At 32.9% G+C, this 12,624-nt stretch overlaps 2 protein-coding genes across 2 annotated transcripts; both read left to right on the plus strand.

Annotated features, from left to right (window-relative positions):
* Positions 1-1,057: 1,057 nt before the first annotated feature.
* LOC114314759 (phosphatidylinositol/phosphatidylcholine transfer protein SFH13) lies at positions 1,058-8,378 on the plus strand. The gene is made up of 15 exons (XM_028261236.2): positions 1,058-1,461; positions 2,334-2,424; positions 2,569-2,872; positions 3,531-3,630; positions 3,957-4,223; positions 5,142-5,219; positions 5,415-5,519; positions 5,609-5,658; positions 5,749-5,848; positions 6,024-6,122; positions 6,202-6,321; positions 6,488-6,632; positions 6,936-7,309; positions 7,388-7,462; positions 8,023-8,378. Exons 2-15 carry the CDS (start codon positions 2,418-2,420, stop codon positions 8,044-8,046), a joined length of 1,848 nt encoding a protein of 615 aa, XP_028117037.2. The 5' UTR covers positions 1,058-1,461; positions 2,334-2,417; the 3' UTR covers positions 8,047-8,378.
* A 2,821-nt stretch (positions 8,379-11,199) lies between these two features.
* LOC114314787 (GPI-anchored protein LLG1) lies at positions 11,200-12,611 on the plus strand. The gene is made up of 3 exons (XM_028261274.2): positions 11,200-11,305; positions 11,563-11,684; positions 12,243-12,611. Exons 1-3 carry the CDS (start codon positions 11,200-11,202, stop codon positions 12,609-12,611), a joined length of 597 nt encoding a protein of 198 aa, XP_028117075.2.
* The last annotated feature ends 13 nt before the right edge of the window (positions 12,612-12,624 follow it).

The following is a 12,624-nucleotide window of genomic DNA, read 5'->3' on the forward strand; positions in this document are numbered from 1 at the left end:
TAAATATATGACTTTTTTACATTGTCCAATATCCATGATACACTAGTTACACACAATACTTTCTTTTCGATTTTACTCGAAATTAATTGTAAAATTTTATGTAAAATAATTTTGTAATAATTTATTTAAATTTTTGTACTTAATATTAATTCAAAAATTATTATTATATTCTTATTGTTGGTTATGGAAAAAAAAAAATTAAAATTATGATTAATAAGCATCTTTTTTAATTTAATTTTTTGACTCCATTATTATTTGTAAGTAATTATTTTTTAAACTCATACTAATATAATAAAGAGTTTTCAACCTTAAAAGTAGGGGTCACCTTAGGTGTTATTTGATGATATTAAAAATAGACTTAATTTATTTTTATGGAATATATTCCAGTTGTAACTGTTAAGTTATTAAATATCAACTTTTAATGGGAATCAATCCATCTCAAATTTCAAAAAAAAAAAAAAAAATTATAAATTGAAAATTAAAATTAAAAGTGAAAATTTAAGAGATGTGTATAATTTAAAAAATTTTATTACACAATTTATATATAAATTTTCACATTAATAAAGTAGATCTCATTTTTGCATTTCACAAATATTATTTCAACATTGTCATAACATATATTGATATATTAATTGGTGTGTAATACCACTATATCCTAATGAAGTGGTAAGACAAAATGTATATAAAGAGAATTTTGAAAGAATGTTTAAATGTAGATTAATTTTTTAAATTTTGCTTGCCATTGTTAAGGAAAAAAATGATGTAGATGAATCATTTTTATATTATTTATAGAGTTTTGTAACATTTTCTATCTTATCATTCTTAATTATACTTCTAATAAAGTGATAAATAATTATGAAAAGAAAGAGAAAAATTTGAAAAAAAACTAATTAGTTGATATTATTTATCATTTCATGCAATTGAGAATGATAAAATGATAAAATGAAACATTTCTCTTATTTATACTACTTATGTAAAAATTTAATTTAATCTAATTTGATTTGTTTTTTTTTTTTTTTGACAGTTACATTATTTTGCATTCTGTAAATATCTAAGTATTAAACGCAATGAAGAAACGACACGTAACGCAAAACATAAGGGGACAGCGGTGACAAATAAGCAAAGGGGGCAAAAAATGGCGCTGGAACCTTCACAAATTGGTTTAGTGAGAGAGAGAGAGAAAGAAGGAGAGAGAAAACGTGAAAGAAAGTTGAGATTTACACAATCACCCAGATCTTCCCCATTTCACCACCTCCATTGCGTATCAGCTTTCACCGGCAACAATTTTCCCGAGAAAATTTCAATTTTCTCGGCGAAATTCGATCTCGTTTGGTGTTTGTTCAATTACCTTCCTTCCTTTTTTTTTTTTTTTTTTTTTTTTTTTTTTTGTGTTGGCAGCGCGCAGTTAAATCAATGGAATAGCTCTGCCGATCCAGCTCTCTTGTTAGGGTTTCCAGGATGGTTCGTTTTCGATTCCGTATTGTCTTATCTTATGTATATACATGTTTACGTTTCAAGAGAGTAGTGCTTTTTTTTTTTTTTTTTTTTCTTTTTTTTTGGAGATGAATTCAATTGTGAGATCTGAGGGATTGTTAACTGGCATTGCTGAAATTGAATGTTTTTCCTTTAAATTGGAGCGTCACTGTTATATACACATTCAGATTTTCTTAGTTGTTTCGTTCTTCCTAATAGTTGCCGACCTCGTTGTGGTAGATTTTACCTGATTTGGGGTTATCTTCAACTGGTTTTTAGGTTTGAATGGCTGCAAATGTTTAACTTGTGTTGAATTCTTATCATGACTGATCTATTTGATATAAAATTGAAAACAATTAGCTTGAAAGATTGTCAAAAGAATCCGAGATTTTTTAGTTGCTTTTTTCCCCAATAAAACAGATAAACGTGTCTTCTTCTTCTTCTTCTTCTTCTTCTTTTTTTTTTTTTTTTTTTTTGAGATTTTGCAGATAATTGTTTTTGGATGTTAGAGGTGAGTTATGAGGGAAAGTAGAACTGAAAATTAAAGAGAAAAAATATTTCTTGGGTTAGTTTGAGCTTTCTCTGAAATTTGTTGGAAACTATTTGGGGAAAGTTGCAGTGAAAAGAAAGGGATCTTACTGTTCTATTTCTTTGATGGGGAAAACTTTATTTTTATGCTTTTTTACTGTCACATCACATCACAGTGAAGAACCCAGTTCCATCATCACTAATTGACAGTCCAAAAGAATGTATTCTTCTCTTCACATTATTGTTTTCTAGTTCATGGCTTTGAACCCTATTCATCATTTTATGATTAACATCTGGATATGAACTTACTTCTTCTGCTTTTGATTGTACAGAGCAGTAATTGATGAGTTTGCTGGGAGAATCTTTTCTTCTTCCGAAACCAGGGACCAAAACTCTTCTTGTTGCACCTGACTAAAATGTCAGGTATGTGCTATGTAAAGCAATTTCCAAGTACAAAAAGACATTACCCTAGGGTTAGGTTGGCATAATTCAAGCACTCAATTATAATCTCACATTAGACACGTGAGGATGTATTAGTGGCTCTTATTTTACTTTGCCATATTGTAGGTTTAGAGGGATGGGGGAATCATGATGAAATAAGAGAAAGAAGATCAGATTTTGAGAACTCTGAAGATGAGCGTCGACGATCGAAAATTGGGACTCTAAAAAAGAAGGCGATCAATGCTTCAAATAAGTTCACTCATTCTCTCAAGAAACGAGGAAAAAGAAAAATTGACTACAGGTTTCCTTCAATTTCCATAGAGGACATACGCGATGCAAAAGAGGAGAGTGCAGTCCAGAAATTACGCCAAATACTCCTTGACAGGGATTTGTTGCCCCCTGCACATGATGACTATCATACATTGTTGAGGTCAGTTGATTTTGTTGGAATAAGCAGTTGTAACATATTGTTTTTATGGAAAAAAAAAATCATAACATCTGATTGGTTGTGTTGGCCCTATTGGCCCTATTTAATCAAACACTTGAATCTCTGTGTATATTGTCTCATTAAGATCATTTCAATGAGTCCGTTTTTGGTTTTTCGTATTTTTGCCCTTTTGTGGAGTTATTTAGGATTGGGTAGTTTATGAATCTATGAATTTTGGTCACATCTACATATTTAAGTACCACTTTGTTTGTTGAGATGCTCTGCAAAACAGTGGACTAATTTAACTTTTATAGATAAGTAAATTTACTAATGTGAAAAATATTATCAGTGAAGAATTATACTTCCATACATTATAGAAAGCCAGAGGGCCTTGTGGTTTCCAGCGTGAGTTACTAAATAACCCATGCAACATCACCCTACATATCTGATTGCTATTCTTCATTTGTGGATCGCTTCCCTACTCCATCTAACCCACATGTGTGCTTGCATTGTGCGTGGGACACTTATAGTATGGTGTTTAAATGTGAGGTCAAAGTATACAATGTGGTGAATTGGTGAGGTATTTAGGGTTCCCATGTCTAATTATTTTGTTTTAACTAATCACTGAGCTAAATTCAACTTATTCATGTCTTCTATGTAGATTCTTGAAAGCTAGGGATTTTAACATTGAAAAAACAATCCAGATGTGGGAAGAAATGCTTAGATGGAGGAAGGAGTATGAAACAGATACCATACTGGAGGTAATGGCATTTATTCCCCCCTAACTCCATAATTACAAAAGCAAATTTTTTCACTTGTAAGCTTAGATGTCCTTGGGCAGCAGTTACAGTTTGCAGTGCCATTCTTGCTTTCTGCCAATGCAATTGGTCTATTAATACTGTAAAATAGAGTATAATTGTGCCCAAAAAAAATTTAAAATAATTTTCTCATGATAAATTCAACAACAGACCTGTACTAATGACACCATGATATGCTATATTTCTTCCAATAATTAAGCAATATATACTTTCATTGTAATGTTATGTTGTCTACCCTAAATTGTGCAAATGAATGTATGAATGCTCAGGACTTTGAATTTGAAGAGCTGGAAGAAGTCTTGCAATATTATCCTCAAGGTTACCATGGAGTTGATAGGGAAGGAAGACCTGTTTACATTGAGAGGCTTGGGAAAGCTCACCCAAGTAAGCTTGTAAACATCACCACAATTGATCGTTACTTAAAATATCATGTCCAAGAATTTGAGAGGACTCTGCATGAGAAATATCCTGCATGTTCGATTGCTGCAAAGAGGCGGATCTTTTCGTCAACAACAATTTTGGATGTGCAAGGATTGGTATGTAGATTCTTTACTGGGCACTGGGCAGCCTTAGCCAAAAGCCCAAAACAATCAAGACTTCTGTGTGATACAATGTAAATTTGTCTGCTTTAAAATGAATTAGAAAATTAATATGAATGTCTCAGCTCACTAATGCTCTAAGATTAATTAGAAAAAGGGTTCTGATAATCCTGTCCTGGTCTCAAAAATTTCTTCCCAGCCTTTTAATTCATTACAAATGTTTCCTGCAGGTCATGGAATTTATTATAATCTTGATATGATCCCACCCTAGAGGGTGCTTTATCACCTAGTGAAATGTCTCTAGCATAATAAAATTATATATATTCAAGTCATAGTTAAAACAAATATACATGTTTTCCACATATTTTAAGTTAAACTAATACCCAATCCAATAATTTGAATATCTAAGAACAAAAGTTCTCGTGTTTTGTTAATATCTAATTGAATATTCTAGATACCTCTGTAAACTACTTGACATATAAAACATTTTGATTTTCTTAGAAATTAATATCTAAGATAGGAATTATGAATATGGTATATGCTTTATATAATTTTTGACCTTTGATATTAGAAGTTTGAGTGACTGAAGTAAAGTGCTTGTAATTATGTCTTTTTTAATTGGATATGGGAAAAGTTTAATTCCCTTAACAGTGACAATGATTGTTTGTTATCATTTGTAGCTTTATTTGGCCACGTCTCTCAACAGTGACAATGATTTCTGGCTTTTAGTTGTCCTCATTTGTAACCAAAACCAATATGAGTGTTGTGGATGCACAATTGATGGAATGGGGCATAAAACTATGATGCATATTGTTTACTGATGAATTATTAAAAGCTATTCTTTTGGTAGCTGATTATTGCAGTTGCAACTTTGTAGAATTTTACATAGGAAAAAACTTTCATTGTAATGCACAGGGAATCAAGAATTTCACAAAAACAGCTGCAAGTCTCCTGGCGGGTGTGTCAAAAATTGACAACAGTTACTACCCTGAGGTATCTTATCATTCAGTGATATTTCTTTTCTAATGTTGTGTTCACCTTCTATTCCCTCTGCATTTATTTTGCTAGTGGAGCTTGTTTTTGTAGAGCCCTATACCTTTGTGTACAAGGGATACTATGGGCCCCTTGTGTGGCACCATTGCAATAAAATTATACATATCATTTTTCCCCCCCTGCATTTATCTATAGACACTACATCAAATGTTCATTGTCAATGCTGGTCCTGGCTTCAAGAAGATGCTTTGGCCTGCTGCACAGAAATTCCTTGATGTGAAGACAATTGCAAAAATACAGGTAAAGGTCATCTGCATAGTCTTCTGGATATTTTTTTCTACATCTGCAGCAATGTTTACTGACTGCACATTCATGTTCTGAATTTGAAGGTGCTGGAACCTAAATCCTTGTCAAAATTACACGAATTCATTGACTCAAGGTCTGTTTTCTACTTATTCTGACATTTAATTTCAATGATATGGCCATCTGACTACTTGATTTTTTATTTTTACAAAAACTATTCCTTCAGTCAATTGCCTGACTTCTTTGGTGGCTCATGCACATGTTCTACTGAGGGAGGTTGCCTTCGGTCTAACATGGGTCCATGGAATGATCCCGAGATAATGAAGGTATGTATTCTTTGGGCTGAACTGTCTTTTTTTTCTTTTTCTTTTTCTTTCTCTTGCATGTACTGATTATGTACTTCCAAAGGTTGACGGTTTATCAGATTTGCATGTAAGATTAGATTATATTTTGAATATTAATGAAGGTGATTCTGAGCAGAAATCCTTCGTTCCATTGTAGCTTGTATATAATACAGAAGCAACATTTGGGAGGCAAATCACAAGAATGTCTACTGACCAAGAGAAAATGAACTTTTATATTCAGGGAAATCCACATAAGGCAAGTTTCAGGCTTTTGATATTCTGCTCATTGTCTTTACATATCTCATTCCTTTCTCATATATCTATCATGTTAACAGGGGAAAAGTAGTTATATGTCAATGTCAACAGCAGAGTCGGCCTCTGATATTGATGATTCATTTTCCCCAACTAGACAAGGTAGCTCTAGATGTCCACTTTTGGCACCGGTTCACGAGGAAGTGAGTTCTGGAACCTGTGGTTCACATGTTTGGTATCAACCATGCATACCCATGATCTGGTTAATTCTAAGCAATTATGACTGCTGTGATACATTTGTCATCCTGTGTATGTCATTTGCAAATGCCTATGCACGTTCTTGTGACATGAAAATTGTTATTTCTGCAGGCCACGGCATCAGACTCAAGTGTCTACTATAGTTGCGATGATGATTTTAGTCAGGTTGATAAAGCTGTTGAGGCTGACCAAGGACTGGGACATTGTCACATTGATAGTGAGAATTCATATAGTGAGGCAACACCCAATCTAGAAGGTGAAAAAATACTCTTCATTTTGGTGAAAAAATAATAAATATTTCCAAAACACTCGTCATTGCCATGTTTTTTTTTGGTGCAAAAATAGTTTTTGAAAATTCAAAAACATCTTTTTGGGTGTTTATTTTCACAAAACTAGTTTTTACTATTTTTCAGAAATTAGATTCCGAAAAGGAAACCAAACATCCTAGTACTAAATAGCAAATTTTAATGCTTTTAGGACGAATATTTTGTGTGGATTCTAACATTTTTTTTGTTTTATCATCCCCAATGTTGGGATTTCTACCTGATAACCATTCCAGGTACTCCAGTGATCCAGTGGCTTGACATAATCCAGGAAAAAATTGTAAAAAGGAGTTTCCAGTGTGTGCGAAGAGTACTGACGTCTTTGATGGCCAAACTGCCGAGCTCACCCATTGAATCTTGGAGAAGACAGAACAACATTTATCCATCTAATGTGACAGAAGACACAATGGAGAGTCGACCAACTGGTGCTGAAGCTGTCAGCGTAGAAGATCCCGTCCTTCCGTGTGTACAGCGTCTTCAGAGACTAGAAAAATTATTGGAAGAGCTTAACAACAAACCTGCTGAAATTCCTTGGGAAAAGGAGCAAATGCTTGACCGATCATTGGATAGGATCAAGTCTGTGGAGGTTGACCTCGAGAAAACAAAGAGAGTAAGCCTTATCCTCTCTGGTTGAGATGTTGGTAACATCAAAGCTTAGTTATACTTAATTATGGCAATTTTTTCACAGGTATTACATACCACAGTGGTGAAGCAAGTTGAGATTGCTCAGTTGTTGGAAAATTTGCAGCAGTCGAAATTCCATGTAAGTTACATAGCAAATTTTTATATAGTCCATGATAATATTTGTATGCATCGATTGATTGCCAGCTCTGTAATTTGTTACAGTAGTTTTTGTTTGAATTAGACATTCTACGGAGGGTGGGAGTATCATTTTTTGATATATATCTTTTATGTATATAATGTCTTGAAGGATTGCTGCTAAATAGCCTTGCCTTTTTTCTTTGGACCCCACACGTCTTTGGACACCCACCTACATAAATTACTCCCCACCTTTTCTTCTTTGAACACCCACCTTAATCTCAACTATACCCCAGCTTTCTTTGGACCCCCACTTCCGCCACCCCTCCCCTTGCCATCTCCCCACCTCCGGCAGCCCCTTTCCCAGCCTTCCCAAATAATAAGAGATGCAAGGGAAAACAAGTATGTTCTCAAATTGTTATGTAAATGAAAGGAATTTGTGCGTTAACCATGCTTCGGGTTCTCTGAATCTTCATGCATCACTTCATCCATTTGTTAATTGTTGCTTCGACACCCTTGTCTTTACAGAAAAACTGTGATTAACGTTGAGGTTTCTTCTTGCAGCGACGGAGGTTATTCTGTTCTTGAAGATCAGAATTGGAACAAGCTACATGTTGGACTGGTAGTATAAGAAATATAATGCACATGCAGAGTACATACAAGGAAGAACTGCAGGGAAAACAACTTTTATTGTTTCTTTTTTTCTTTCCTTTTTTGCCCTTTTGCCACGGGGTACTTGGAAGAACCTACTTCACAGGATCTTTTCCCTACTCAGATTTCAGACAGTGCAGCATATTCCTTTGTCTCATTTCTCTGTTGAAATAACTGCACAGCATTTTTCTCACTTAAAGAGAACACAAGATGTAGATCAGACTTTGATATATTGCAGTCAATAATAAGGATTATTGAAATTCTTTAAATGAATCTGGGGTTACACTGCTTATACGATGGAGCATAGGACTATTTGTCGTTCTTTCTTTGCAATGATCGTGTTGTGGTCACTGAAAGATATAATCCAATGATCAATGCGGGTGCAGTTCCTTTGCAACCAATTGGTTTTCCAAATCTTTACCTCGTGTTCCTCCATCTTTATTTGAAGGTAAAATAAACTGTGACTTTATGTACAATGATACCCTAAACATACAAACAAAAAAAATTATATACAATGATTCGGATGATTTGTTTTCTATCTTTCCAAACCAGAATCTGCATTATTAAGTATTCTGTATAACGTTTGTTGAAGAATAACAATTTTTCTTTAAATATCATAAAGGAGTGGTAAAGTGGTGGTGGTCAGGACTAGAGCCAAGAATCTTTGATCAATGGCCAAGAGAAAGGCATGGGCAAATTTTGCACAAGCGAAACTTTAAGAGGATTACATAATTATTAAAATATAAATCAATATTGGACAATTAGCCTAACAAAAATTTGTAAAAGGCTAGTCTAAATGTACATATGCTATCTAATTTTTATAAGCCTATGGTCCGATTTTTAGCTTTTGTTTTTTTAATTATCAATTTTAAATTTATAAAAAATTATACCAAACATACTCTCTGTAATTATTTGAATATTATTGTGAGTGATCTAATTAAACAAATTATAAATAATTGCATAAGAAATCAATTTCAGTAGTTACATATTTAAATGGGTATCCATATCTAGAGAGAGTGTGACAACAAATTACACTAAATCATTCAAAAGGGATGGGCAAGGAAAATCATAGCCAACTCTCAACGAGCATCCAACGCACCATCCCTTTGCAATTCACCAGCAAGCCCTCAGGAATCCCAACCAAACAGAAAAGTATGTCTAACTCTGGTTTAACATAATTTTAATTAGGTTGGTTAAGGAACAACTCATTGAAATTCATTTATATATTGGTCTCATTTGACAATATCACTTTTTAGTTTAAAAGTTAAAATCACTAAAAAAATCAAAAAGTCAATAACTTATATCAAAAGGTGAAAGATTTCATTCTCTCTACTTTTTACACATCTTTTCGTCAAAAATCAAAAAGTTATCTCAAACATAGTGCCGTTTTGGGAACCAAAATAAAAAGGCACGTTTTTTTATCCAGAAACGCAAGTGGCAAAAATGCAACAAAATTGGTTTGTCATTAAATCTCAACCACACAATGCACCAATTTAGAAAACTTTAGGAAAAAAAAAACTCTAGAGGATCCTTGCTCACAAATTGGGGCCTATGATGAAAAAATAAAAAAAATAAATTTCTTATGTTGGGTAAGGATATTTTGGTCATTTTAATTTGATTTGACACCATAAACAAATATTAAACTAAAAAGACAAAAGTCAGCTTTTTACCAACTTCCCAAAAAGCTGAAAAGTTTGGTAAAAAGCCAAAAGTCAACTTTTTACCAACTTCTCAAAACACCCCATAATAATTTTTTTTACATCCTATTTTAACTAAAAAGTCAAAAAATTAATAAAAAAATATATTCCCAAACAAGGCCTTAGACTTATTTAAACCGCTTTCAGATGAATGTAATTAGGCAGGTCCACAGTTGCTATTGCACAGGCACCTAAGAGCATTCGCATCAAAATAGTTAAATTTTTAGACAAATTTTACCTTAAAAGCTAATTTTCTATTTTAGCTAATCACATTTTCAAGTACATTCTTCAACAAACTCTTTAATTTTTTTTATTATATTTAAATTTTATTTATCTATTCTTTTAAAAATCATATTTTTTTCAATTGTCATATATTTTAAGCAGACAATAATCAAAATTTTCAAACAAAAAATGCAAAACTATTATAATGTTTATATAGAGTTTGTCTAAAGAATAATGTAGTAGTAACATATAAATAAATAAATAAAATTTATTTTACTGAGTCTGTTGGTTTAAAATAAAAAAATTATATTGAACCATATTATTTTGTATAAATTTTATATTTGTATATTATTACTATTCTTTTCAAACCATCACTTTTTAAATCTGTCAATGTTTTTTGAGGTTGTACTCAAAATATACTACTGCTGCTCCAATTTCGTTGAAACTTTGAAAGACTTTTTATTAATATTTCATCATTTTATACCAAGAGCCGAATCCACAACTGCTGGCTACATGTAGCGATGGAGTTAGGCTCAATTAAAGTGACGATTGTGCTGCCATACTTGATGGAATGCAATTTATGTGAATTTTCTTGTTAAAAAGGAGCTAGGTTCAATTAAAGTGACGAATGCAATTTATGTGAATTTTCTTGTTAAAGTAGCTAAGCAGCAGGTTTAGCACTTTTGATGTTGATTCTCTAATGAAAAATGTCCTCTCACACGGGTGTGAGACTAACACAAACTTACACGTGTGTTAGTCTCACACCCATGTGACAGGTTTAATAAAATATTTGATAGAGTATTTGAAGCCTCTAGCATTAATCTTCTCTAATAACTTGTTAATGAAAAGCAACAACCCAAATTAAAAATATTTTGCCATTTTGAGGACATTGCCTACTTTACAACTGTCCTACCTTACAACTGTCTTCCTCGGAATAGAAACCACGTCACAATAAATGCTTCTTCCAGTAGTAGTAGACTATAGTGGTTTTATTGTTTCTGTAACAATGGTTTTAATTCATTTTGCTATCTACTCCCATCTTCTTCCAACTCTCTCTCTCTCTCTCTCTCTCTCTCTCTCTCTCTCTAATCAACCTGATAAAAAACTGAGATCCAACAATTCCTCTCTTTCTTTCTTTTTTTTTCTTTTCTTTCTTTCCATAACAAAAAAAATGGAGCACAATAATCGCCATTGTTCATCTTCTCATCCTGGGAGTCTCTTTCTATTTGTCTTCCTCCTCACCTGCCTCTCTGCTTTTGCTTCCACTTTCATTCCAGGTGTGTAAGGTTGTACTTGGTTTAAGAATTTAGGAAAAGATTTAAAAAGGAAAAGAAAAAAAAAAGTGAAATTAAATGAAATATAAATATATTTTATTCATATTTCACCGTCCTTTTCTCTTTTCTTTTCAAAATCTTTTCCTAAATTCTTAACCAAACGCAGCCTAAGAGTTCGGAGATTTATCTCTCGATATATATAGAGAGCGATATGCCTACCTATAATTTACTTATATATGTTGGTGTGTATAATAATGCAGATGATATATTTGGAGATCCAGCTTCAATCAGTCGGAACCTCCTTCAGACCAAGAAATGTGCTTTTTTCCCTCTTTTAATGAATGCATCTGGGGATCGGTTTTCAAAGAACACAATTCATGAAGTTTTTGCATTCTATTTGGGGTTTTAATACACTCATATTTCAATGTATACAGTAAAATGTTAGATGTAAATCATAATATATATATATATATATATTACAGTCTATCCAACAATAGATTTATACTTTAATCTTCTTTCAATATAGTGAAATTGGTATGAATCATGTATGTAGACATTGGCCGTATTTGGCAAAATTTTAGTTTGGATTTTTTTTGATTTTTTCCACTAAAAGACACAATTTTTTCAAAACCAAAAAAAACAAATCCAAACAAAATATCACATCCAACCACAACAAAACCTAACTATCTTTCCAAACACCAATAAAATTTTCTCCAATAATATCCTACAACTAAAAAAACTTACATAAAAATCCACTTCCCAAACACTCACAATGTTATCAAACCATCTATATATTTGTGTGTTGAAGTAATTGTCTATTGAAGGACAACATTGCAAAGAAAAGGAAAAAAAAAAATAATAAATAAATCTGATTTTGAAAGTTGGCATACCTGAAAGATTGGTTTAATGATATCTTTGCCTTGTTTTGTGTGATTTGCAGCTTGCCCCCGTAGACTTCGAGTTCAAAAACTACACAATCATCACTAGCCAGTGCAAAGGACCAAAGTACCCACCCAATATCTGGTGTGCAGCTTTCAAAGAATTCGCTTGCCCATATGTGGATGAATTAAATGATTTAACCAATGATTGTGCCTCTACCATCTTCAGCTACATCAACCTTCACGGTAAATACCCAGCCAGCCTTTTTTCTATAGAGTGCCATGAAGGGAAGAGAGGGCTTGAATGCCCTCCAACTTCATCAACAGAATCAGCCAATGTTTCCAGTGGGAGTCGGATCATCTGTAATCCATCTCCTCTATTGGCACTTACAACAACAGGCTTCCTAGTACTGTTATTGTGGTTTTTCTGAAGGCTTATGTAAG

This window comes from Camellia sinensis, chromosome 8, assembly GCF_055761805.1.
Source record: "Camellia sinensis isolate YWXY chromosome 8, ASM5576180v1, whole genome shotgun sequence".
Classification (NCBI taxonomy): Eukaryota; Viridiplantae; Streptophyta; class Magnoliopsida; order Ericales; family Theaceae; genus Camellia; species Camellia sinensis.

Coding starts and splice junctions, on each gene's coding strand:
- LOC114314759 (XM_028261236.2), top strand. Junction 3,631..3,956: donor AAACAGATACCATACTGGAG/GTAATGGCATTT, acceptor ATGAATGCTCAG/GACTTTGAATTTGAAGAGCT. Junction 5,220..5,414: donor ACAACAGTTACTACCCTGAG/GTATCTTATCAT, acceptor ATTTATCTATAG/ACACTACATCAAATGTTCAT.
- LOC114314787 (XM_028261274.2), top strand. CDS start 11,200: ATGGAGCACAATAATCGCCATTGTTCATCTTCTCATCCTGGGAGTCTC. Junction 11,306..11,562: donor TGCTTCCACTTTCATTCCAG/GTGTGTAAGGTT, acceptor ATAATAATGCAG/ATGATATATTTGGAGATCCA. Junction 11,685..12,242: donor CAAAGAACACAATTCATGAA/GTTTTTGCATTC, acceptor TGTGATTTGCAG/CTTGCCCCCGTAGACTTCGA.